Raw genomic sequence first — 26,974 nt, 5'->3', positions numbered from 1 at the left:
AGTCACATGCAAGGACTGAAATCCAGTGGGAAACTCTCCCCCAGCTTTCAACCCATGTTACTCCTCTTCTATGCAACCTACGGCAGAGATGGCCAAAGGGCTGTAGAAAACATGACTAAGTAGAATTACATGATTAGGCAAGAAAGGCAGGGGATAAAGATTGAAAAACACCCTCCCAAGCAGGGTCAGGGGCATCTCTTGAGATGTCAGCCCTCCAAGAGATACTGCCCCTTGTCACCACCAGACAGGAATTAGGATCATGAGCCATGAGATTACATTTACCCCCAAACTTCACCCATGGCTTTCCAACCAGCCTGCTAGCAACCCGCAAGCCCAATCCAAATAGAAGTTTGGCTGTGAATTTTGTCAAGTTAAAAGTATAGCAAACAAGCAAGCTACCCTCTGGCTCCTTCCTCTCTGCCAGCCTCACACACAGATCTGTCTCCCGCAACAGCCCAGTTTTGCCAGCAGCCAGGAAGTCCTACTGACCATTTTGTAGGTGGGATTGCTTTCCTCCCTCATTCTGCCCAGGAAACTTCAGAGTGGAACTTGCAAAAGTCCTTGAAGAGGGAGTGAGCACGAAAACATGGGAAAAAATTAATCTCAATGGAAATTCTTGACTAATTGACAGGTTGGAATAAGAATGACCATAGACCCCAAACTATGCCAGGCAACCAGTCTGCTCCAGGCACTGCAAGCTCCCTCAGCCAGCCACATGCCTGGCTGTTTTGCTGTGCCAGCTTTACAAGGCCTAATTAGCTCTATTCCTTTTGTTTGTAATTACAAAAGCAAACAGCCCTTGGAGAGTGAGGGAACAGAGGCTGCAGCTCCTTGACTGAGCTTAAGAAAATGTTTTAAATAAAGTTTGCTTCTCATCACATGTACTTAAAAAAATATGAAAGGGATGAACACAAGAGCCCTGGTGAATGGAAAAAGTTTTTTCAGGGTAGGTAGAAGGGGGAATAGAGCCTTGCTGTCCTGTGGAGGTATCAGAGCAGGTCCGAAGAGATCATCCACAGCTGGAACCATTCTCTACCTGGCCTGACTGGTTATGCTCATTGTCACAGCTGGAAGAAACGCAGTACCCTCCCAAAGGGGCTTTAATATGAGACGAATCCTCTCACAGCCCATCTTTTCATGATCCTGTTAACCCAGAAGTGTGAAGGAATTGCATATTAATAGTTCAAGAAAAGACATAAATCAGCAGGTCTCTTCCTGCTCTGGAGGCAGAGCATCTCATGCAGATAGCCACAGCCTGCACATACCCTACCCCATAGAAAGCTACAGAGAGCAAAGCGCTGCTGAAACACAGAGCATCTCTCCTGGGAGCACCGTGGCTCCACACCCCATCCCTTCCCCATTCCTCCAGCTCCCACTCCCCTGCAAGGGAGCCATCTGCTTTCCCCCTGCCCCTTCCTGCTCCACCCAGGGCGCAGCCTGCCTCGCGGAGGAGCAGACCTTCTGGTTCCTGGGCTGCAATCATAGCAGATTACTGGGTGAGTTTCTGCCAGAGGCCACAACTGCCTGACTCACTGCAGATCTGTCCCCACCTATGTCTGCTGTAGATACACACAGCTAAACAAGCTCCATCCTGGCAGGCAGGCTCCCAACAGCTCAAGCCCCAGTCTTCTCTTCCATACACACTATGCAAGTTCTGCTCAAAACCAAGAAATTAAGTAATAGAGTCAAGTTTTCCTTAAAAAAAAAAAAAGTCCATTTATTGAAATTGTTTAAACACTTTATACAAGTTCCCAATACAAGCATCTGCTCCCTGGCTCAGGGTTAATGCAAATACAAAAGCACAGACTTCAGCAGCTCTTTAACATGACCTGAGCTGCCACCTCTTAAGACAAGGTCTCCCGAGGCAGCTGCTGTACACAGGCAACAGTTCCCCATGGAGACGTGAAAGCCACATGACCCAGCTCCAAGTACAGGCCAATATCAATTCAAGCCTGAAGCAAATGCTCTGGTTGGTTTCTTTTAGTAACTTTGATTTATGTTGCAGAGTCAGGTCAAACAGAGGTACAATGCTTATACAACCCGCCAACACCATGGCTGTACACAGCTCAGCCACAGAGGCTCTCTCCCTCTCTACAGAAGGAAAGCAAGAAGTCTGATGCCTCTGAGCACATATGTAATTGTAAAGCCTGGTCTGAAGCAAGTAGTTTCCTTCTGTAGAAAGAGCAAGGTTGAGCTTTGGAAAACTGGTACCACCTCCTTTCTAGGAATTACAAGACTTATCTCTGGACAGCCTCAACCAGTGTTAGTCAGACACCAAGTGACTGACTTGGTGTTTCAGACAAAGGCATGAGAACCTTTGATGAGCTGCATTTTTGATTTTTATTTTTTTTAAGATATGACTTAATATGCAAGGATGGCTTTATCTTTAAAATGCTAGTTTCTTCCTCTTTGGTGAGCTTGGATTACAACAAAATGCCATAACCTTTGGGTCAGTTTCCTTGGAATTTGCCTTCATATCATCACTGAAAGTGTTTACAAGAAAAGACAGGATCAAATGGCAGCGTGTGAGGTATCCTTGGGGAAACATCAGGGAGTGGCAGTGCATTCAATTTGGTTCAGCACATTTAGCTGCTTAAGGCAAACTGAAATCAGTAACTAAGCCCAAATGAGAAAGACTCAAGGAAAAAGGAGAATGTTAAAAGGTGGCTTGTAACACACAAGAGGATAAAGCTTCAAGCTCAGTTAGGTACTATGCTGGGAACACAGGGAAACAGTCACTGGCAGCAGCACTCGGTGTCTAAGGAACAGCAGCAACAGCCCTGCCAGAGACACCCAGCGAAAACAGAAGGCAATCATTTTTCTTGAGCTCTTCCCTGGCACCAGGGAAACCTGCAGCTACTTTGGGAGTCCGCTAACTTGTGCGGTCACCACCCTACACATCTGCTGTTGGTCAACAACATGTGCATGGACAGTTAGGGATTTCAATTTAAGTCACAGTAATTTAGTTGTGCCTGACCCTTTGTCATGCCCATCTGCACAGAAAGGAGGGTGCTGAAGATTATGCCAGTAGGACAGTACAAAAGCACTTTAGATCTCTTCAAACATTCCTACATGTAAAGCCTTTTCCTTAAAATTATGTTTCCCCTTAAGCTATTGGTTTCATCACTTTGTATATATGTTCCTTTAATTTCTACACGCACACACCACACTGGGCTCTAACTTACTGGGATATGGGACTGAATTGTTACCATCTATTTTTTAAAAAACTAAAAAAAAAAAAAGCACCAACATCCATCTAAAAAACAGTATCATTTTCCCTTTTACTCCCAAATACTAAACTTAACCCAAGCTTGGAGGTTTCATCTTTCCAGTGGCAATACCTACGAACCTAGGCTAGCCTCCCTCCATGGGCTGGGAGAGAAGGGAGAAGTTATGTCCAGTAGCAAAGAGGATTACAAAAATATACACATTTTTGGGAGAAGAGGAAGGCAGAACCTAGAGTCTGAACTCTGCTCAGGACAGTGGCATTGTAGTGTCCTCTCCAAAATGCTCTCACTACCAGTGCTGGTGGCTCCTCTTCTTTGTTTCATTATACATAATCCTTCCCTGTGGAGGGGGCATTTTTTGGGTAGCCTCGGCTGGGTGGATATGAAGTTTCTCTCCGTGGACAGGAGCAGCAGAGGAAGGCCCCCCCCAGCATGGCCAGAGAAGCAGCTGCCCAGCCGATGAAGAGAGCTGATCCAAACTCAAATCTGGGGGAGAAAGAAGGAAGAAAGTGAATATACAAGTAATACCTCTGGATTACCATGTTCGTACAAAGCAGAAGGGAGCTGAAACTGGGATGGAAGTGGCTTCCTGCAAGGCAGCAGTTTGAAGCAGCCCGAGACCCTGCTGCCCCTCAAAGCCCAGAGCTTTGCTCACTGCGATAGTCCAGTCCTTTAGGTCACCCCGCACAGAGGCGGTGGGGCCAGGCTCTGTGCAAACCGGGCCTGAAGCATTTAGTGGGGGGAAATTGCGTAAGTCACATCAGTTAGGTCTCTGGCAGTGATGCTGCCTTAAAAAAAAGCCGAGACTTAAGAGCCACATGGATGATGAGATCTGGTCCTAATGCTCTTTCTGCACAGTTTGAAGCCAACGCAGCCAGCTGAGAACTCCTTCCTTTGTTTTGAGCTACTGCTATGCAAAACTAAGCCCTGTGAGCATTTTCATACTATACGATAGTGTTATATCAACTGGGTCAGTACCTGGTGTTGACAGGAGTAAAAGGGTCATAAAAGGCCCGAGCCACTCTGTTGCCGTACCATGATGTGGCCACCAGTGCTGCCAAACCTGTCAATGAAGGGAACACAATGTCATGACTTAAGAAAAATCAACAAATTTAATGCAAAAAATTACATGAAGCAGAACCAGCATCTGGAATGATGCTGAGCCACTGCTATTGCTGCCCTGGGAAGCTCTGAGCTGTTACTTAGTGCTGGCCAAGAGAGAAATTAAGAAACCAACAATAAAATCCAAGTACCCACAGTTACATAGCATCAAAAGCCACACTGCTGACAGTCTTTCAGTGAAGCAGGTCAAACTCTGCTCTACTAACACATATGGAAGGCCTGCAGTCCACACAGAAAGTATACTGCTAGTTAGTGCCAAGAGACCCATTTGACACCTCTGGTAGCCAGCAGCTACGTGCTAGAGCCTGCTAGAGAATTCCCAGCCCCAAATGCTCTTGGAGCAATGACAGCAAGCCATCCCCTATCCTTTCACATCCTGTGCAGGATAAATGCCATCTGGGAAATGGCACATTTAACACTAAATATGTTACCAACCTGAAATGATGAAGATCACCCCACCAAAAACAGCCATCCGCATCTTCTTCACCTGGTCATCTTCCATGCACTTCATGCATTTCATGCCAGTCACAGCAACAAATACAGCAACAAGTCCCAGGAGTATTGCAGCCACCATCAAAGCCCGAGTGGCCTGCAGGCTGCCTAGAAGATATTAGGATTGGAGTTACCACAAAGAAAACAAGATACAAATAGAAATTCAAATCACTGGGCTCAGTAATCATGTGTCAAAACACTCTGCTCCCTGTCACACAGTATACCGCCAAGCAAGACATTTCTTTTTAGCTTTAAGCTCCCAGAAACTGTCGGGCATCAGGATCAGAGGACTCTCAGCCTCTTCTAAAATGCATGACAAACAAGGGCATGCAGCTTTTTGCAGGAAATGACCTCGGAATTGCCCTCAGACATCTTTTGTTCCTTGATCATTTGAATCCCAATTGGAAGGACCTATCTGTTTATCAAAAGAAGTATTCAGATTTAGGCTCTACCTTGACAAAGCATTCAAGCACATGTTTTAATATGAATAGTGCATACATATGAATAGTCCCACAGCAGACAGCAAGGCCCCTTTATTGCTCAAAGCTTCCAAAACCTGTGTTTTAAACAAATACCTCTGTGACAATTTCGGCATTTTTTGTACTAAATCCTCAGAGTCCCAGAGGGTACAAAAACACAGTTGCAACAGAAACAGGATTTTCCCAGCCAAGTGAAAAATGCAGGGGATGATGGGACACAATTCAACCTAAAATATTTAGCTTAGACTCAAAGACATTTAGATGTTTCATTTAAGAAGCCTCTTGCACTTTTCAAGTATTGGAGCATGGGGTGATGCCTCCCATAGGCAAGGGTTGTATTGGCCTGGCTTCTCAGCAGACAGACGCAATGTACTTTTATCCAAGGTTTGGTTTTATATTGACTCAGGTGAAGGCACACACACTTTAACCCTAGGTATGTGAGCCACTGAAATCAGCTATTCTTGACGCCAAAGGAAAACGATATAAATTAAATCACTACTAAAAAACTCAGGTGACAAAACACCTGAATAGCGGTGAAAGAGCCCGAGCGTCACTGCCTAGCACATCAGGTTCGTTTGAACAGCATGGATTTTCACATGCAGTCCTGTTAAGATCTAGGAACAAACAGGGCTGGTTAATCAAAGGAACAAGCTCCCAGGAGCATGTGGTAACCAAGGCAAAAAAGTCCCCTGTCACAGAAGGTTATCTAGCAGCAACACATGTATAGTTCTGCAAAGCATCACCAGAATCTGCTGCCAAGTCTGGAGCTCACTCCTCGGAACACACCCCGACACGCTCTGCCAGAGCTCTGCAAAGCACTCCAAGTCTGGGCAACTGCAACTGCCACACCGAAGCCTACAACCAAGGGAGCACCTGCAAACTCTGTCAGCACCCAGCAGCCTGCACTGCAGCAGCAGGTTCTCCGGCTCAGCTCCAAGCCCAGGCAGCAGTCCCAATTCCATACTGGCCAGGAGGGGAGCACAGCCCCACACCTGTCCTCTGCGGCTTCTCTACTACACTTTGCCCCGCAGCACCGCTCGCTCGTGCAGGAACACTCTTGTGACTCACACCAAGAACAGGCTACCAGGCTCTACTTCTGCTTTAAACCAGACCTGGATCTGCCCCTACGCGCACATGGTTCTGTAAATAGATTATGAGAGCAGTTAAACAATACAATAAGAAAGGCAATATGCAGAGCAATAGGAAGTGACACACTTTCATAAGAAGTCTTGGCTTTCTGAGGAAAAATCCCATTATCAGCTTGGCCAAATGTCATCTCACTTCCTCCAAAGGGGAAAGGTGACACACCCCACCGGCCAGGTGTTCATCGAAACCCATCTGCTGCACCCATTGTAGAAACCCATTTCCAAAGCAGTTTATCACTTCAGCACAAATCACAATAGCAGTTTCCAAACATTTTTAATGGATTTATCTCCAGTTGTCAGGTGATGCTCTAAAAATAATTTCTAGCTTACAAAAGTTATGCTAATTTTCAGAAAGACTTCAGCTGACAGGTTACCACCCAGGCAAACAACCCAGCTACCATACATTTAAGGCTAAATTGTGCATTACAGCAGCAGCTTTGCAGAGGCAAATGACTGAACACTAGTTCATACTTTGCATGGGAAAGGACGTTTTCTGCAGAGGTACCAAACCTCTTTTGTCAACTCTACAGTAAGTTAGACTTAGTCTTGCTGCAGAAGGCATTACTTTGTAGGAGAGGGTTTTGAAGGTGTTTTTTTTAATGAAGCTGAAAATAGGATATGTTCTCAACTAGAAAGCTAGTTGTAAGGGTGGGAAGAGACCTCTCACTTTCAAACACAGTACTAAGGGACAAAGCAAGGAAGATGCCTCAAAGTTTCTACAACCTCAGAAGACCTAGCTAGGAAACCTGCTAAAAATCTCAAGATGTACAAATACTAACTGGTGCTTTGCAGAAGCAGCTGTACAAAAAGCAGCACTGTAAGCTTTTACCAGGGCCACCCATTTGCAGTGACAGATATGGAGGGACCTATCTCCTGGTGTCCTCACCCTTCCCTTACACACAGCTCCATGGCGTAAGAGGACAGAAGCACTTAGGAAACTTGTAGTAGGACAGAAAAACGGGTTGGAGCATTGGTAGAACAGACTGTCCCTTTATCCCAAGTTTTACTGTGACATGACTGTATTAGCCAACCAACCTCCCCTCCACCCAGCCTGGCTGCCCTGTGCATACAGCATGTGCTGGGAGACAGCGCTTTTGTCTTCCTACTGCTTTTGCAATGTGTGCAGTACTTTGACTGTGGTTAATCATCATACAAGCTATTCGTTATAATGTACACGTTAACAGCCATGTCGTCAATGGAAGCTGCACATCCAGAGGCTGAGAAAGCTAGTTTAATAATAGTTCTGTTGTTCACATGGGCATTTCCAGGTGCTTTAAAAATCCCAAATGATACAAGTATAGTATTGTCTTAACCTGCTTAACAGGACTGGCTACCAACAAGTAGAAGTGCTCCACAGCAATTTAACTTTACAACCTCTACGATGTTAGAGAGAAACAGGATTTCCCCTGCACTCCTTGCTGCTGCAACTGTCTCACCAACAGGAACAGGTAGCGCAATGCTTGTAGCCTCCCACACTATACACCACAGCTGTTGGAAAGCCCAAGCAGCCTCAGAAGCCCATGAGGAAAAAAACCAAACCCACCTGGCACCCAGCAACAGCTATCAGATGGCAACAGTATTTTCTCAACATACACCACGCAGAAGCCAAGACTTTTTATTGCTGGTTAGTAATGAGACCTGGCCTGAAAAGTCTACTGCAAGAAACCATAAAGTACTGAAGAACAGAGGCTTAAAACTACTGAGGATGGTTAATAACAAATGTGAATTCTGCAAGGTATAAAATACTGTACAGTCCACAAAAATGACACAGCAGCTCATACTTGTTTCACATAATTAATCCACTTTTTAAAAACTCTAACAAAACAATTCTTGGTGGGTTTGGACACAAACCACACGATGCAGTTTATCTGAAGCCTACATAAGACTTTTCCCTACCCACAACTATCATTACCTGACACAGAAGTAACTGCTGGCAACTGCTTAGTTATAAAACCAGGACTTCACCAGGGTATGTTTGAGGTTATTTTTCTGTCATCACATTTCCTTATTTATTCTGCTTATGTCATCTACGTTGTAAAAAGCTGTTGGGAAAGTGCCACAGGATTTTTTGTAATACCTGTTTGTAATGCAAAATTGCTGTAATGGCTCCGTGTTCAGATCATTTTCTGATAGGGATGCTCATTGACTGCCTTGCTTATGTTTAAACTATGGACTTTTCCTTCCCTTCCCATGGGCCTCCATGCAACCAAGTGACAACAGAATACAGGTGAAACAGGTGCTGTGCAGCTCCCTCTGAACTCTGCAAGGGAAGTTTCCCCAGGAGCTATAAGCACCCCTGTAGCATAGGAAGCATGTCACACTGTCTGCCTCCAAGAGAAGTCAGTCAGCAGCCTTCAAAGCCTTCTCACAGGGGTTTCATGAAAGCTGGGTCTCCTGGAAGGAGGGATATGGGATCTGAGATGCTGCTGTTCTGCCCTGCCGGTGCTTGAAAGTTATTTCTGTGCAGCAGGCAAGGGACTGAAGATTGAGCATGCAGTAACAGCTTCAGAGGTCACCAGCAAGCATCTCACACTTTGCAGGCATTCTGGCTCGACCCAAATGCCTGTTAATGGCTTGTAAGCTTTCAGCCTCCTTACCAGCCCCTGAAAAGACCCCACACACCCATCACCATCAGATGTTCCAGTTTGCACTCCTTCAAATTGCCTCCACACAGGTCTAGAAGGCTGTACAGAGGAATTGGGCAGCACACACATCCAGTGCAACAGAGGCAAGTTCAGTAGGTGACAGTGGCCTTGTACTCTTGCCTATACCAAAGCAAATACAAATAGCAAAAAGGTTCCGTGCAGTCACTCAAGCAGCAGAGAAAGCTTGCTGGTAAGACAGGCAACATACTGTACCACCATTTCCAGATTCCTGGTCAGAGGAGACCTGGGCAGCCTGTTTTCCCACAAAGCCTGGAAATTCACTTACCAGGAGATTTAGTAACAGAGTAACACCAACTACTAAAGCTGCTTAGAAGCTGCTTGTAGAGCAATACAGCCAGTGTATTGCAACAGACTCCCCATCCCCTCTTGCAGGCACAGCACGGCACCACACAGGAACAGCCTGGGTGGCATTCCAAGTAACCCTCTACCTTCTCAAAGCGCAGCACAAGTGAGACTTTTATCACTTGATCATGATTTTTCATGAGGAAGGCACAGGGATTGAGAAACACAGGAGTAAATTAACCCTTAACCCACATGAAAGTACAGATACCAGCAGGTTCTACCTGCTTACTCCAGATCTACAGATGGAGAGGTGACAACCTATTTGGACATATTTGTCCCTCGTGCTATAGCTTTGTCGCTCCCTGGGCCACTCTCCCAACTCCCTTACCACCATGACAGAGCAGCAGCAACCTGAACGTGAACCCTTGCTTCCCCTCATCTATATCCTCTTCCCCAGCTCCTGAAACAGGCTCAGCCAGGCTGGTAAAGGTGTAGGAGGGAAGACTTCATATTTCAGTGATGCTGTTTGACCCAGAGGGCATTCAAACCCTTGTTTATTTTCTGGGCTAGGGCACAAAGGCTCATTGTGGATGTACTAGGTCTGGTGATGAAGTGGTAGATGAGTCTCAGCTCGTTTCAAGCACAGAACTTCTCCCAGCAAACCCAAACTGGGCAATGCGTATCTTCAGCTAAAACAGCCTAGACAGGACCCAGAACAATCTCTGCTCTGAACAGGAGAGTATGGTTACATGGGGCTGAAAGCTTCCAGAGACAGGTACCAGGAGCCCTTCTCCCTCCTGTCTGAGGGTCTCCCCGAGATCCTGGAGGAGCACAAAGCTGAGCTAAGCTCTATGGACGATGCTGGAGAGGTACAAGAACAATGCTGAGGCTGTGCAATAAAGCCTTGTTGCAAGGGTGGCTTTTGTTGCCTCTATGTCTGCGTGTGGCCACGCACTGCTTTTCACGTAAACCAGCAAAACGCAGCCTTTTTATTGCCTGAATAGGAGCACTGACATAAGCCCTCAGCTGAACGCAGCTGCGGGAGAAGTGCCAGCATGGGTGCACTCCAGCAGTGTGGCCACACGGGAAGCTGGAGGCCCCTTAGCTGGCTAACAGCGCTCATCAGCTTGTGCCAACCCCATCTCTGACATGCAGCATCAGCCCAAGCAACCAACCACTAACACATCTAGAGGAATGGCAATAGCTAATACCCAAGAGCTTTCTGGCTAAGCCTTCCAGCATTTCCACAACCTTGAATTACTGCAGGTGTGAGGAGGCACAGTTCTTTCTACAGGGACAAAGTAATTACAGATCTGAGCCTCTCCCATCAGTGCATGAGGCTCTGACATGTGGCTCAGAGCATTCAGGGCACGTTGAAGCTCTGGCAGTGAAGTGTGGCCAGGCAGAAAGTTTCTGGCCCACATAGCTGTACCACCTTCACCATGACATAAATGAATGCAGTAAGGGAGCTCTTACTGCACAGCTGCACCTGTTCCAGGGTGTGGCTGTTGAATTTGGTATAAACAGGGGGGTTTTGTTTTGGTTTTTTTTTTTTTTTTTTGCACCTCCACCTGCAACAGCACGGCTGGTCCATGCCTAAGTCTCCGTGGCTGCAAGATCTTGAAGGGAGACCAGACAGGGAAAAGAACAGATACAATCTATGTCCCTAGGTATCATCTGCTTTCAAGTGGGAAAGGCACAACCTAAGCAAGCCGGGGTACCAAAAGAACAAGGAGTCCTTCAGCCAACCCTTACTGACTGTACCAAGGAGGAGAACATCCCCTGTGATTCTTGCATTTCTTGGGCTTCCTGGGAATTTTCAGGCAAGTGTGCCCTGCAGGGCCAGGCGCCCAGTAAGAGCACAAAAAGGCTGCTAATAGCTCAGTCTCGGTCCCTGGCACCTCACACCTCCCTCCCCCGTAGCCCTGGAGGAGAGGGGCCCTCATTGTTTGCAGGACAAAGGTGAGGGGCACAGTGGCTGCCAGCGCTCGGCCGTGAATGGGCCAGGCTTTCGGGAGCGCTGTTAAGCCAGGCTCTGCACCCGATCCTGCGGGCAGGTCTCATTTACAGCACAAGGGGCTGCAGGCCACGCAGCCCCCGAGGCAATTCACCTTTCACAACCCATCCAGAGGGTGGCTGGAGATTCCTCAGCCCCGCTGGCATCTTCGCCCCCCACCCCCAGTGCGAGATAAGAGGCTCGAAGCTGAGCTGACATAATTACTGCTCAAACCGCCCCGCACCGTGTGCTTAGCCCAGCCCCCATTACCCACAGCCCTACACCCCGGTTAGTGCGAAGTGGGCACACCGCGCTCCTGAAGGGAGTAATTTGCACCCCTGCCAGCTGCAGGGCCCACGAGTGCTCGGGGCGAGGGAGTCACCGGTGTGGGCTACCAAGCAAGGTGGGGCCCGGGAGTCCGGCGTGACACAGGCAGGGCTGGTGGCAATCCAGCTCGGGGATACTCCCCGTGGCCCCCGGTTTATGTGAAACTGCCTGCTCACTCCTTTGGGAAAGAGAAGGTGGATAAGGTGGTAATTATTATTTTATTAATTAGGGAGGGAGAGGAATGAAGGTGTTCCAGGACACCGCTGGACTCGGGATAAGAGGAGGAATACTGAGAAAGGCTAGGGTTTCTTTAACCTCTTTTAAAGTTAAAATCTCCAGTGCTCTAGAAGCAGCCCTCGCTGGGGCTCACTGTGACCGCCCCGAGTGGCACCCCAGCAAGCCAGGCTGCAGCTCCTGCATGCATGAGATGGCTTCGCTGTCCCAGGACAAGAGAGGAGACCTAGAGATTACCTGGATGGACCGGTCTGCTTAAGAACTGCAGCCAGCGCTACCTGGGCGAGAGTCCAGCTCACCTGCCAGCCCTTTGCTTAAAAGCCCCACGGGAGTAGCAGCGACTTTCCAAGAGAACAAAAGCCCAGAACAGTCAAATGCATAAAGAAAAGGCTCCGTGCTCGCAAAGAGCACTTCAGCACCGCTGACAAACCGCTCCTTGCAGAGCCGTGCCCCGCGAAGGCAGCCCCTGCTCAGCTGCCACAGCTAAAAGCTCTCGCTCGCAATCCCGGCGCGTTCCCGAACACACGTGGAAGATCTGCCCCTTCCCTTCCCAGGACGTTTTCTGTGGTGCGGGCAGGGGGCTGCGGGACGGCTTCGGCTCCCTCCCCCGGGCAGTGCCCCGCGCCCCGGGAGGCAGCGCCGCCGCGGGATGCGCTTCAGCAGGCGCCACACAGCCCCGGGTGCCCCGAAGGGCAGTTACCGCGGGAGTCACCTTCAGCCCCGGCTGGGAGAGCCACCGGGGGAACCCCAAGAGCCCCGACAGGACGAGGGGCCACCAAAGAGATGGGTGACCTCGAGCCCTGCACCTTCAACCTGAAGGGACAAACGGCGCAGGTCCGATGGGGCGGACACCTCGAGACTCGAGAGCAATGGCACCCCGGGGGGACAGGCACTGCGGGGTGGGGGCTGGGGAGGAGCGCGACAGGTCTGGCAGTCCCAGTCCTTCAGCCCGAGCCCCAGCATGGGGGGTACGAACCCTACGGGACTAGTACCCTCAGCCCCGACCGGAGAGGCTTTAGAGCGGAGGGGACAACCCCGACGGGACGGGCACCGCCAGCCCCAGCTCCGACAGGACGGGCACGCCAGCCCCGCACCCCGCACCCCCGACTTACTCTCCAGCTTGAGCAGCGAGTCGTACACCTTGCACTGGATCTGCCCCGTGCTCTGCATGGCGCACGACATCCACAGCCCCTCGTAGAGCGCCTGGGCCGTGACGATGTTGTCCCCCGCGTAGGATGCCATCTTCCACTGGGGCATGGCGGTGCTGATGATGATGCCGATCCAGCCCAGGAAGGCCAGCACGAAGCCCAGCAGCTGCAGTCCCCCGCTGGCCATGTCTGCGCGGAGCCGGGCCGGGGGGTGCGCGGGGGGGAGGGCTGCTCCGCGCCGGCGGAGGGTCGCTGCGAGGGGAGCGAGAGAGCGCACCCAGCTCCGCGCACCGCACTGCCGCCCGCGCACCGCCCCGCGCAGGTTTTAAAGCCGCGCAAAGTGCGCCCCCTGCCGGCGGCGCACCCGCCCCGCCCCGCGGGGTTTTCCGCGGCGGGACGCGGCCCCTCGCACCCCCGCGCCTTCCTCCGCGACGGAGCCGGGGGGGCCGCCCTGGCTGCTGCCGCTGCCCCCCTCCCCTCCCCTTCCTCCTTGGGTTGCAGCGTCGGGGGGATCTCGGCACCCCCGGGGTGAGGGGGGCGGCAGCAAAATGCCCGCCCCCCCCAACTCACACACGCTGGGGGTGTGCCCCCCTCCTTCGGGGTAGCGCCCCGACCCACAGCCCCTGCGGTCCGCTCTCCTCCTCCGTGCGGCTGGAGAAACGGCTGGTGGGACTGTCCCTTCTGTCCCCCACGGGCGTGCCACAGGGTTCTTTGGCACCCTTGGAGGTCTTGGCGCCGCCAAAGGGTGCCCTGGCTGTGCTCGTGGGTCCCCCCACTTCTAGAGCTTGGGGGCCCTGAGAGCGTGAGCGCACCCCCACCTGCCCTGGCTCTTGCTGCCTGTGCCTGTCCTTTCCCAGCCGGAGCTGTAACTCCCCTTTTCAGTGAAGACACCCTCCTGAGCCAGCACATGGGACAGCAAAGGTGGCGATGGGGCCGTGTCAGTCCCACCTGTCCTGCGGGTGCGTGACCCACCTCCCCAGCTCACCCCAGTGCCCCCCACTGCAAGAGCAGGGGGGCACTTCCCACCTGGGGGACTCACTGCCCGTCTGTGGGACATGTGGGAATAAACTTCCGCAGAGGAAGCGATAGAGAAGTCATGGAAATTATCAGCACTATGATTTTAAAGGGCTTTCGAAGAGGCAGCTGAGCAAACATTATCCATGAACGAACGCTGCCAGGACCCTAAATCCAAACTTTTGAATCTACCATTTTAATAAAGACGATGTGCTGTATGTCTTTGCATTACTGGGGCTCTCTTCAAGGAGAAATTTAGATTTTTGAATGCTTCAGTGATTTACTAAGGTTTATTGAACAAGGGGATTACAGACCAGGAAGGAGTGTCCTCTTTCTTGGGCGTGTATTTGTCCAGTTACTATAGTTTCCCTTTCTCCTACGTGAATATTTGAATATTGACAGATCCGGGCTCAGAATAGGCAGAGTGAGGACATACTGTCTCCTTCAGAGGGCCCAGGGAGCACAGGGCATGGTCTGGGTGGTGGTGCCTGCCTTCGCCATGGGCTGCGTGGAGGGGACGTTCAGCCTGGACCTGCTGTAATCCCAGGCTCTGAGATAAACAGGTGATAATTAGTGATACAGGTCCTGCTGGAGGTAGGGATGGGGTTGTATTGTTTTGACACTGTGCTTTGCTGCATTCTGATGACCTAGGAGATTTTGCTGGAGCTGCTTCCTGAGATTTGCAAACAGACAAACAAACAGACTCGTGATTACCTGACCGGTAATGACTGCGCAATGCTGGGGGGGTCAAAGGGGAGGAAAGCAACTGCAATCTCACTGCACCAGGCACAGCCAAAGCCAGGCTGGTTTGCTCTGAAAATACTTGCGGCTGCTGGTCCCCAGTGTCCAAGCAGCAGCCCTGCTGTGACGAAATCCATCCTAGTCACCTGGTAGCAAACTTTTCCAGTCGCATCGTTTTTCACTTTTGAAGGAATTGGGGAACTGTGAATCTGCAGCTGAAGAAATGGTGTTTTCTTGGGTCTCTGTGGACGTGTTTTATAGCTTTGGCAGTGAAGAAGAGGAAAGCAGCAAAGTTTTCTTTGGCAATGCAGAGATAACAAAGTAGATGCATCTCTGCATATTCATCAAGAAATCTGCTACAGGGAGTAGAGAAACCAGCACGGTGCTGGCTGTTGGACTTGGTCCCTGGGAGGAACAATTCCTTGCCTGATGAAGAAGCAGGGCAGAAACCCATGCAGACCTGAAGAGAGCAGGGTTAGGAGTGTCTGGATTTGATCATTGATGTCTGGGTAGTCATATCAATCTGATAATGTCCGTCTGCAAAGGAATGTGTGGTGTTCCCAGGTGCTTCAGAGCGCTGAACTGACTCACCCCTCTCCTGACCCTCCTGACACCCCCCAGACAGATCAGGCAGCTCCTCGCTGACTGACAGTGTGAGGTCAGCTCTGGGCAGGGGTACCAGTTCCAAAGACACTTTTTGCAGGTTTAGATCCTTTGGCTACAGACTTCCAGCAGCCAGGAGGGGGAACAGAGCTGTTTTGTGTGGGAAGGACTTGGACTTTCTACTGAACCTTCTAGGAAAGTACAGGGAGGAGTCCTGGGTGGAAATGATCCGATTGCACTTGCACTGGGAGAGGCATCAAGAGTGGTCTTGAGGAGATGCTTGCAGCAGGCATGCATGCATGTGCTGTATGATGTAGCACTCTGGCCATGTGCTGGCTCATGGAAGGACTGCAGTCCATGCCCACCCTGTGCTTGGTAAGAGCCGGGTTTAGGGTGTGTCCTGGTGGCACCTTTGGGCCAGTTTGTGCCAAATCTGTCCGTTGTATGAGTCTGACTGCTTGGACATACAGTAGGACACCGTGCAACCTAGTTTCTTCCCCTTCCAGAAGGCCATGGAGCTTAGGCTGAAGATAGCCTTATTCTGTGTGAGGTGCTGTGGGACTGCAATCTGCAGCTGCCTGGAGATGGGTGCTGTGCTCCTGCGGGGCTGTACAGCCATCCCATTGCTCCTCTGTCCCTGATGGGTGCTGCACTGGGCAGCGTGACCGGCTGAATGCATGATGAGGCAGCCTTGGGTCAAACAAAGCTGATGAAAAGCAATACTGAGATGCACCAAGATGTACTCTTGGGCCTCCCTCAGTCAATGCAGGCTGCAGCACAGGCTCTTCCCTGCGCTGTTCTGCACACTTGCTAGGCACAAGTTCTGTGCCTGCACCTTGCTTTGTGGAAGTGAGAGCCTGAAGACAAGTTACTTGTGTCTCTTTGACTATTGAACGTGCCTGACAACCCATATAAACACCTCTGGGATGAAGTCCCAGCTTCATGAACATCCAATTTATATTTTGCTTTCCAGGGACAATGTGAAGCTGATACTTATTACTCACATTTCATGAAAGATTTCAAAACCCAGCAACTCTTTCTGTGGACATCACAAGGAATTTACGGAGCAAGATAAACATTTAAACTCTGCTTTTCCCCTTCATCACTCATCAGTGTTCTCAGTGCTCTGGAATTTGCAGAGAATTTTACAGCATCCCTAAAAGTATCAAGTCTCCTCTTCTGGACTTCCTTCCTTTCTTTGAGTCATGAAATATCTTATTTCTTTTCTTTAGATTATTTTCTGCGCTGGTTCAATGAGCAAGATAAACCCTCTTTTTACTCAATAATCACTGCGTTTTGTTCTCTGCCTAAGATTCTTTCACTGAAGTCCCAAAGAGTTCTCGCTCTATTTTCACCTGTTTTTTCTACCTGACTTTTGGGGAAATACCATTCTTTCAGATCATTAATCTCAGCTGAAAGACCTGGGTTTATCCAAGATGTTGCAATCTCTTCTGTATTCTCTGGGCTAAAGGTACTCCATACTGACAGTCCTTAGTGACTGGCCTGTTCTTGAGTAAACATGTGAGTTTTCATTTTTTGCCATTTACAAAAGCAAAATCAAGTGAGAAGAGGCAAGTATACAGACAGTTGCTGAAATCAAACTGGGATGTTCTAGTCTGCAGTTGGAGAGACCCCTCTAACTGTTCATAGAGATTGTCCTCATGTGCAACAGTCCTTGCTGCACCGAGCAAATGCTTAACCCCTTGGTCATACTGCTCCTTTGGGTGTTGTTAGTTACACGAGCAGCCTCACCTCCATGCTCAGCAGAGTTTTGAGCTCTGTGGGTAGTAAACGATACCTGTTTCCTTTTCTGGCAAAAGCAAGCTTTAACACTTGCCAGGACTTGCAGGTGAGCAGCCTGGTTTCCTCTTCTTTCAGATGTTTCTCAGGGAAGGTCTCACTGTGCAATGCCTGTGTTTGGAGAGCAGGGGTCAGTTATGATACTCTGTCCTGGCATCCCCTAAAGCTGGCCCCCAGTCTCTCCTGAATTCATTTGTGAGCTAAAACTGATTTATTAGGGGGAAACATCTCATTCTGGTTATAATGTAAGCATGGGCAGGTGCACAGAACAGGCACAGCTGCATGATCCTGGTGGCGGAGCGAAGACATCAGCTCCACATCTGGACCAGAAAGTGGCAATGGCCAGAGAACATCAACCCAGCCTGCTGTTTCTGGTGGCAGCAAGTTGTAAAGCTGGAGAAGAACACAAGCACATAGTGACACTACCCAAAAAATGTGTTGCAGCCCACTCTGACCCACATCTGAATATATCCTGAGCCAGTGCCAGTACTTTTAAGTTTGATTTTGCTCACTCAGTTTTTCCTCCATAAATTCAGCTGTTTGTTTTTTGAAACTTCTGGCACCTGCAGCATCCTGCAGCCAGGATTTTTGCAGGTTTACTCTGTGTTTCATGGGAAAGTACAATATCTTGCTGAACCTTAGCTCCAAGCACTCCTCTGCAGGCAGCACCCAGGTGCTTTTGTCCAGGTGTCAGGAGGATATAAAACGGCTGCAGATCTTCCCTGGGATTAGTCAGGATTGTGTTCCAACCCAGTCTGGGGCAGATGTTGTGTTTGACCATGGTAGCAGCTAAAGCAGCCAAAGATCACAGCTTGCTGGGCTGCAGAGCACTGCAGCACAAAGAAAGCTTAACCCTTCATCAGCTGCTCACTCTTGCAGGACTGCCATACAGTACAAAGTTTTAGAAAAGGTTGTTGCAGAAGACCTCCTCCAAATGACCCTTATTGCCTAAAAGGCAACAGGACAGTGAATAGCATCAAAACCAGAGCTTTTCTCTGCACAGCCGAATTGAAATCTCCATTTCCAGAAGGAAAGCTCAGATTTCCTCTTTGGAATTTAAATTTGTGGTTGATGGAGGCAGCATCAGTTAGAGGGACTAACTGGTCTTATTTGATACTGACTACACACAGGGAATATATTGTGAAAATTGGATTTAAAGTGGGCTGTATGAATTATTTCTTCTCAAATGTTGGGGTTCAGAAACACCATAAACCTCTCTGTGTTTGGTCAGCAGACCTGACCTGGAATTCCTAATCGTCTGGAGATAAACCAAGCTAATAATCAACCCTCTTTTTGCAGTCATTCAAACATTCATGTTTCCTCACTGGCTCTAATAAAGCTACAGTTTTGGGAGTAGTTTCACTCTACTCTTCACATGATGGATTTCATCTGGCTCTAGTTAAAATGTGCTTACATGTAGCACACTGAAGTTGCATGAGGTTGGAGGCTGGCTGAACTCCTGGCTTCTCCAAACCACCCTCTGGGGAGGGCTCTGAAAGGGATTGTGTCTCCTCCCCAGCTTCTCAGTTTTCACCTGTTGCCTTTTCTTTTTCTCCTCTCCTGAGTCAGCAACCCACAAGTGACCACAATGTCCAAGACTGTCCCTCAGAATGCCCCTAAACACTGAAATCATTCCTGTCTGTAAACAAGTGGGTTTGGCATGTATAAAGTTGCACCACGTGTGTCGTTACCCACAGCGCGCAGATCGCCCAGCTTGTCTGTGCAGGGCAGCAAGCTGCTGAGAAGTACAGGTGGTCCTGAATTTGGCTGCCCTCGTGTTGTTTTCCAAAGTGATGCTGGAAGCTCTGATAGAGATTCCGTGGCACAGAACCCATCCCATGGAGGCCAAGAGATTTGACCCATACGGTAGGATTTATTTTGCTTTTGATTTTTCTATTTTAGGATTGTTCTTTCACTGGACATTTTGTACCAGAAGCCAGATAGAAAACAAAAGTAGTCAGACACAATCAAATTAATGGAAAGAATGAGTTTCACAGTACTAGAGAGGTAATGGTCGGAAAAACAGGGTAAAGCAACTTGCTTCTGCACACTGTCGACAGAAGACAGCTGTATGTCATCAACAAATATCTTTCTCAAAATGTATGAAACTAATCATGGTGTCAGATGACGGGGCAGGTGTGGTGGGGCATCTAGGGAAGAGGCTCAACAGTGAAGTGGCAGGTGGAGAATGTGCCTTGTTGGAAGGGTCAACCACAAAGTGTGGCCACTTTCCCCACCAGCAGCTTCTGGTTTCAGAGTCCCAGGGCCGGAGAGTGGGAGCAATAAGAATAAGTGAGACCCAGGCCTGACTGAAAGGGAGAGGGTGGCAGATCTGTGTGTCATACTCAGTGCATGAACCATGAGAGATGTGCACCAAGGTCCTGACAAGGTAATATTCATCCCTGGTACCATCCATGGAAGAGATTTCTAAGTGCAGTTAGGAAAACATCCCTCGGATCCTCCAGGAAATGGTCTCTGTGAAGACCTAACCCTTGGCATCCATGCATCCTGTTTGCTCTCACCATGTTCCTGATGTCTGCAAGGTCTTCCAAGATTCTCCAGGGACCAGTTTATAGCAGGGATCACATTTCTACCTGTATCTCACCAAGCCTCCACCAGGGACTCAGCGATGGGTGGTGTGCTCACATATGAGCTTGATTGCGTAGTTGTGGAATGAGTTTCCTGTGACTGGCAAGACTCTGATCACCTTCAGGATCACAATTGAAAAATTTTTCTCTTTGGAAGAACCTCAGGTTGTTCTTCCTGAAATCAGAAGAAGGAAAGAGGGGGCATTGGAATGATATAACAAACAGATAGAAGGAGAAAGAAGAGGAGATGCCTAATGACTGGTTCTGAAGTCCTCTGCAGGAACTGCTGTTCAGCCAATCCTGAAGACAGAGTTATCTCCGTGAAGCCAGAGTTACCACCATTTGCGTTGCTCACCCACTGAGCAACTAAGCCATCAAGCTCAAGTACCTGTGACTGGTTTTGGGGCAACCTTCATGTCAAGTAAAAGCCTAAGCTGTATTCAGCATTTTAGAGATTAAAGTATTCTTATCTTAAGATTCACATCCCAGGGTATGGCTCACCTTTTTGTGTCTGGACCACAATCTCCATCCATTTCCTCAGCCCTTATGACATGTGGGATAATTGGTGCTGGGAAGTTAAAGTGATCCAGCGTCCTTCCTAGAAAGGCTCTGCCATAAATGGCTGCAAGATTTGTAGATCAGACTGTTCAGGGACAATGTAAAGGCTAGGATATGAGGTTTTGGGTCTTTTTTGGGGCTGCTGAACTTAGTCCCTTCCACACATTGCTAGGAATTCCTCTGGGGATGCATAAGATCTAACCTATTTGGGTTGTACTTGGATATTGGAACAATTCCAGATACACAGATTGCTGTGCTGCAGGAAATCTTATGACAGCCCAGAACCACTGATGCTCAGCATCCTCACAGATGTGCGGACCCTGAACAACTGTCTTCCAACAAGCAGTTGTCTCTGGAAAGCGAGAGGAGTGTTAAAATGGGATTTGTAAGTATTGATGCTCAATATGCTCAGTCCCCTTTAAGACACTGAAATCAGAGCCAGGTATTTCTGAAGCACTCTGTAGTTGCTGCTGTGACACACATGGCTGGATTTTCCAGTGGGGATTAGGGTCAAACACTTAAATAAGTCTTTAAAAGTGGCCAGTTATTCCAGTACCTACATGGGAATGAAACACTTGAAAATCCTTTGCTCAGTGCAAGACCCATCTGCACTGGAAGCAGAGCTTGTGCATGCAGAGAGGGAGGGAAGGAGCTTCTCCCCTGGACTTTCTAACACACCCTTTATCATTAGGATTGGGAGAGCACATTGGCGATCCAAGGTCATATTTCAATGCCTAGAGGGAGTCTAAAACCTCAGTTATCTGGCTGGAGGCCAGAGGCTGGAGGTGTTTTTCTCACAGCTGTGTTTCTGCTCATGACAACTCTTCCCTAAGCCCGATGTACTCAGAGGCTTTGCTGCTGGGTGATTCGGGAGCGCTGGGGTGAGCCCACACCCTGTGCTGTTGGCAAGGATGGTGCAGACGAAGAAGCCCAGGCCAGAAGGCAGAGGAATGGTCTTCTTTGGGAGAGCTTAGAGGAGGAACAGCACATCCCCATAAAGAACAGAAAGGGAAACTGAGCCCTACGTGAGCACGACCATCGGAGCAGAATAGGGACAGAATAGGAGAAAGAGGGAAAGGACATGTGCTCTCCTCTCCTAGTGCACAGAGAGACTCCGGCATGGGGGAGAGGACAGGGCAGGAGAGGGAAGAGGTGGCCTCTGGAGACACTCCCTATGTAAATGTCTTGGGCGAGATGAGCACTGGAGGCTGGAGTCACACACACTGTTGTCTCCTGTTGCAGGGCTGGGACTGCAGCTCTGCCCATGTCTCCCCATTCCTCAGGGAGTTTCTGTTAGGGATAAGGCTGTCCTTCTTCCTCCCTCCTCTTCCCCCACCGTTTTGTCCTCCAGGTCACAGCACACCTTGGCTGCAAGGTGAAGGCAGAGGCTAATGGGGTGTACATGAACCCCAAGGGGCTCTGCTCATGCTAGCTGCTCAGCGGCAGGGGCAGAAGCATCCCTGCCCTGTCCCCTATCCCTGCAGGGAGAGGGCCAGAGTGAAGGGGTGGCCTCGTGGGAGTCTTCGGGGCATTTGCAGTTGCCTTCTCCCCTTGCCAGAGCCCAGTGCACAGAGGGTACGGTGCCTCGTGGTGGGCAGACCTAGGGCCACTCTGCACCAGATCCAGGCAGCGTTCGATATGCAGCTTGAATGCTGGATATTAAACAGAAGGGGATAGGGAGTGTGTGGTGAGGGACTGGTGATGGACAGGCGGGCAAACACTGCTTCTAAGAGAGTCACAGCCCCAGAGCTCTGCTGGGAAAGTCCTTGCAGATCCCGTACACAAACCTGAGCCACGCTCACCTAACCAGGTCCCAAAACTGTCCCACGTTCATGGGCTGTGAATCACAGCAGCAGCTCTTTCCTCTGAGCCTCAGCTCTTGTTGTCCTCACCTTTTTATAGCAGATCAAACATCCTGTTACCAAACTGTGCATTTCTAACCGGGTAGTTTCTTTTATCCCCTCCTCGATGAGTCTCCTAGAGGGTCTTTCATCACTCTCTGGTAAGCGCGTTGGTGAATAGGCGTGGGGGACACAGAGGGCTGAAGCGGATGTTTCTGTGAAGTGAGTCACAAGAGGGGCTGGATCTCAGCCAGGAGAGCCTGCAGGGTGAAGAGCACATACGATGACCCCTCTCAATTAGGCTAAGGTGAGCCAAGTTTCTGAAAAGCAGCCACTGCAACGCAGACACAATGCAAGCCCTTTCCACCATGGGACCTTTCTTCTTTTGCTTTTCTCTGGAACTGTGGAAAGAGCTAAATATTCACCCCACTCTCCCTTCCCTTCCTGCACGATTGCTTTTAGTGGCACAGACCTTGTGCTCCACTCTCGCCTTTTATCACCTTCACATCAGGGCATGGGAAAGTTCAGGCTCATGCAGGGAAACACACGCTTGGCTGAGGATGACACTGCCGGGACGTGGCAGGGCATCAACAGCCCCTGGGGTGCTTGGGGACGAGGGCTATTCACTGGAACTACTGACATGCCGGGGAAAGGTGTGTCTGATCCACTGCCCAGCTCCTCTGCCTGTACACGCCTGCGTGAAGCTGGTATGCAGCGACGGCACTGGGTGTTCTCGGTGGCTGCTTTCAGGAAACCTGAGTGGTCACGCATGTTTTCACCGATAAGAATCTTACCACACCCGTGCAGAGAGTCCTGCCCCGGTGCTAAAGAGGAGCGGGGCTGTGACTCCTCGCTCTCGATCTAAGGCGCTTAGTCACTGACTCGGTTTCCCCAGCTCTAAAATGGGGTTAGTAATATGTCGTTAGGATTATATGTTTCTCAGGTGTGTGATTTCATAGGCAGCTATAAAACAGAATTTATTGTACTGAAGAGAAGTTGCAAGGTACTTTGAGAGCCTGAAAAGACTGTGTTGAAATGCTGATTTTATTATTTATTGTATTGGAGTGACTGAAAAAAACTGCTTTAAAGGAGTGTATGCAAGCATCATACCTGTGCGTACAGTTTCCACACACACACACACGCAGAGTTTTTACTTACCAATCCTTTAAGCTTATCTCTACTAGAAAATGCCTTTGCTTTCCTGTTTTCTTTTAATCCTGCAATATATTGCTTGAAAAGTCACAGGTTACTCAGAAGTCTTTCTGTTTTCCTTGGGTTACCAAACTAACTCCGAGCTAAATCCTAGGGGTTTGTGACCATATAAGTATGGCTGGAGTGGTACATTACAGCTGACACACACTGCTCTGTAATTCCTGAGTGTATGCATCTCCTGCCCAAGGAGGACTGCTCTGGAGATGAAGACACTTAGAGTCCATGGATGGTGGTGTATGAAGCAGGAAAATTGAGAGGATACAACCAGGAGGGAGAAGTGGGCAGGGTTGGGAGGACAAGCCCATGGAGTCTTCACAGCAGCAGCAGAGCTCTTAGGGAAGCCCCTCCCAAAGCTCTCCATCACCTCTGACTCCTGAGCCTTGCACCTTGTACAAGCCCCTGGTCCTGAAGTCACCTCACTGACTGCTTGTTTGCTTGCAGTTAGATCTGTGTTTCATGCATTAATGTGCAGCGTCACCACTTCTCTCTTGCTCAAGGCTCTCTGCCACACTATATATTAGACACTGTGGAAGTAAAGGGAGGACGCAACCCTTCCTTGCTCACGGGACTGCGACCTCATTGGGGTGTTGCTGCAAGTATGGTTTTGTAGGTAGACGGATGAAAACCAGCTATGGTCCTCCCAAGGTAGGCAGTCGTCTCTATTGCTCTCTTTAACATAATGGCTTGGCTTTAACGAGAGCATAGACCACCCTGTGTTAATGAGTAATAAAAGCAATCGACCCATAGCGCATTCGTCTTTTAGCTGGGAGCGTGTGTAGTTGAGGTGATAAGGCTGTTACCTTAGTAAAGTTACGCTGCATTGATAACACAAAGTTTAAGAGCCCTACAAGGCCAAGCTCTGATAATTGTTAGGATACCCTAATGCTTTTGTTAGTGTCAAAGTACTGTTAATGTTGTTAGCCTAGAGACTAAGATAGTGAGCATATATAGCACAGCCTACAAATCCATTTCAAAGCTACACTGAGTCATGTCAGCCAGGTTTTAGGCTATACAAACACATCTTGGGAAGTTATTTTGGGAGAGCTGTTTCCTAAAGATGAGGGGGCATCTGTTGTGCTAAGCTAGGAAAGCGGAATATGATGATAAACTGCTACAGACTTTGCCTCATGAAGATGCTGACTTGTTTTAAATAAAGAGTATTAAATATGTACCTTGCCAGATTCTACTGAATAAGAATATTGTATTCTTTCTAGTAACTCTAGCAGTTTCCATGGGACTGTTTGGAGACGTGGATCTGAAGAAGGACCAGATATTGGATTGGCCTTTTTGTCAGGTGAAAATCAAAAAACATTTTCATTGTGTTGCATGCTCTGGGAAAACTGGAGGATCCTGACCTGCTCTGCTGCCAAAGCCAGGATGCTCCTGAGCCCTGAGCTAGATGCAAATGGCTGGTCTGAAGCCACTTCCCGTCCCCTGGTGACTCATGGCCAGGGAAGTGCTGGCATCTTGCTCTAGGAAGGGTCACCTGCCTGCCCTGCCTTGCAGGGAAGGTGAACACAGAGAGATGGATGGAGCTGTGACAGCAACACTAACTGCTGGGCATGCAGAAAATAAACAAGACTTTGCCAGGAGTGCCATGACAGCTATGGAGAGATGGAGTGAAGCACAGGCAGCGCTGGCACCTCAACCTGCTGCCTTCATCCCTTAGTGGAGTTTACTCCTTGTGCTGATATGTATGGACATTTGATGGGCTAAGGTGGAAGAACAGAGTATGATGTGCCCATTACAAAAGCTTAGGAACACCACTCTGGCTATCACCATGGTCCTGCTGTTCCCCTGGGAGTTTTTTGCTTTCCACTTCTGTCATACTTGTACTGGGCTCCAAATGAGGAAAACCAGCCCTATTCTCCCCAGCTAGCCTTATCCTCTCTGAAAGAGGCTTGTATTTGGGTGCAGGACAGAATGAGAAGGCAGGAAGATCTGTATGGCTATAATACATTTCCTGGCTAATCCAGGCTCTGTTACTGCCAAACTCTGCTCTTTCTGCTCTAACAACTTAATTCTGTTTGTGGAAAGGCGCTTTCAGATTTTCCAGGCCTTTTTTGAGCTCACCATACCACTCTTTCTAAGTTACTACCAGTAACAACCAGCTAGCATACCTTGTTCTGAAAAGTGATACCGCCATAGGTTAGTTAACACAGTACAGCAGAAGTATAGGAAGATAATGCATATTGTCAGTACCCATCTTATATCAACGCTATATATATATATATATATGTGGCTAATTAAAGTCATTATCCTTTATGGGACCTGTGTGGCCACTGCCATGTCCCTATGGGTCAAAACAGTTAGAAACACAACTCTACCCTTGTCACAGAAAGTCATGAAGTGAAGATCATGGTTTGGATTTTTTTGCCTTACACAGAAATTTGGATACTAGAAAACTCAGCAGAAAGCACCAAACACGCGTAACTGTATCACGACATGCCTCTGGCAGAGAAGGAAGAAAAGTTCCTCACTTGTCAGCTTCTAAGAATGGAACTGGAAAACAGAGAGCAGACAAGCTACCCTGGCTTTTTGACTTGGAACTTTTGTTCTCTACTCAGTGACTCCCAAACCGTGTGCTGAGGACCTCCCCGGCGGGGTGGCCTCTGAGGAACAGAGCGGTCCTGCCATCAAGGCAAAAAGATAAGTCTGGCAGTAAAACTGCCTCATGTGGTTATGAAAGGAATTATACGGGTTATATATTGTAAGAATAATAAACAGCTTATGGCTATTGTATTTGGAGAGACATCTCGGAGAGGAGAAAGCGAGCGTTGAGCCATTCCGTAGAGGTACCGACTGGCTCCATCTGGAGGTGACAGCTGAGATGACAGACACCGTCAGTCCGGGCGAGCAGAGCTGAAAGCGGAGCGAGATCTGCTCCTCAGCCCTGCGGGGAAGTCTTGCCCGCTAAAGGCAGGTCCCCAGTCCTTTGGAGTTTCTCTTTTCGAAAATAAAGATCATTGGGGATGTGATGGTTTATGTGCATTTGTGCCTTTGGGATGGGAGGAATTTCTGATCCCACTCCGCTTTGCTTTTCTTGGAAGGTACCCTGGAGCCCTGCGGGGTTTCTCAGCGCTGTGTGAGAGAGGGCCCCATCCTTCTGTCCCTGGCAGCCTGTGTGAGCCCTGCTTGCCCAGGGAGTCCTGCAGGAAAGCACTAAGGTTGCAATGGCAGTAAGTGAGGAGGAAAAATCCAACCAAACGAAATTCCCAAACCAGCACTGGCTTGAAAACTTCCGAGATTCCCACATGCGAGCTGGACTCAGACCGTGAACAAATTGAAGTCCTGGGCATGAGAAGTATCTAGGTTTGGCTTAAATGCAGAATACAGAGCTCCATATCAGAGCTGGGATGGTCATTGGTGTTGGCTCTGAAGGCCGTTGGCTGCTGCCTTTTCCGTTCCCTTTCTAGTGGCATTCCTGCATTGAACTAGAACATCACTGCACCAGAGACCAGCAGGGTAACCCAAGGGCCTGGCATCTACACTGAGACAC

General features: G+C 49.1%; 1 protein-coding gene across 1 annotated transcript; it reads right to left on the bottom strand.

Annotated features, from left to right (window-relative positions):
* Positions 1–1,700: 1,700 nt before the first annotated feature.
* On the bottom strand, positions 1,701–13,428 carry CLDN1 (claudin 1). The gene is made up of 4 exons (XM_005237741.4): positions 13,083–13,428; positions 4,785–4,949; positions 4,206–4,290; positions 1,701–3,713 (listed from the first exon to the last, which is right to left on the bottom strand). Exons 1-4 carry the CDS (start codon positions 13,303–13,305, stop codon positions 3,551–3,553), a joined length of 636 nt encoding a protein of 211 aa, XP_005237798.1. The 5' UTR covers positions 13,306–13,428; the 3' UTR covers positions 1,701–3,550.
* Between the last annotated feature and the right edge of the window lie 13,546 nt (positions 13,429–26,974).

The sequence above is a fragment of the Falco peregrinus genome, chromosome 12, assembly GCF_023634155.1.
Source record: "Falco peregrinus isolate bFalPer1 chromosome 12, bFalPer1.pri, whole genome shotgun sequence".
Lineage (NCBI taxonomy): Eukaryota > Metazoa > Chordata > Aves > Falconiformes > Falconidae > Falco > Falco peregrinus.
The sequence above is the reverse complement of the archived record's forward strand: the minus strand, read 5'-3'. Positions and strand labels throughout refer to the sequence as shown.

What these genes read in the sequence shown, in the direction of transcription:
- CLDN1 (XM_005237741.4), bottom strand. Translation starts at nt 13,305, where the DNA reads ATGGCCAGCGGGGGACTGCAGCTGCTGGGCTTCGTGCTGGCCTTCCTG. An exon ending in GGTGATCTTCATCATTTCAG is followed by an intron (nt 4,291 to 4,784) that starts GTTGGTAACATA and finishes CTTCATTGACAG; the next exon opens with GTTTGGCAGCACTGGTGGCC. An exon ending in TTTACTCCTGTCAACACCAG is followed by an intron (nt 3,714 to 4,205) that starts GTACTGACCCAG and finishes TTTCTCCCCCAG; the next exon opens with ATTTGAGTTTGGATCAGCTC.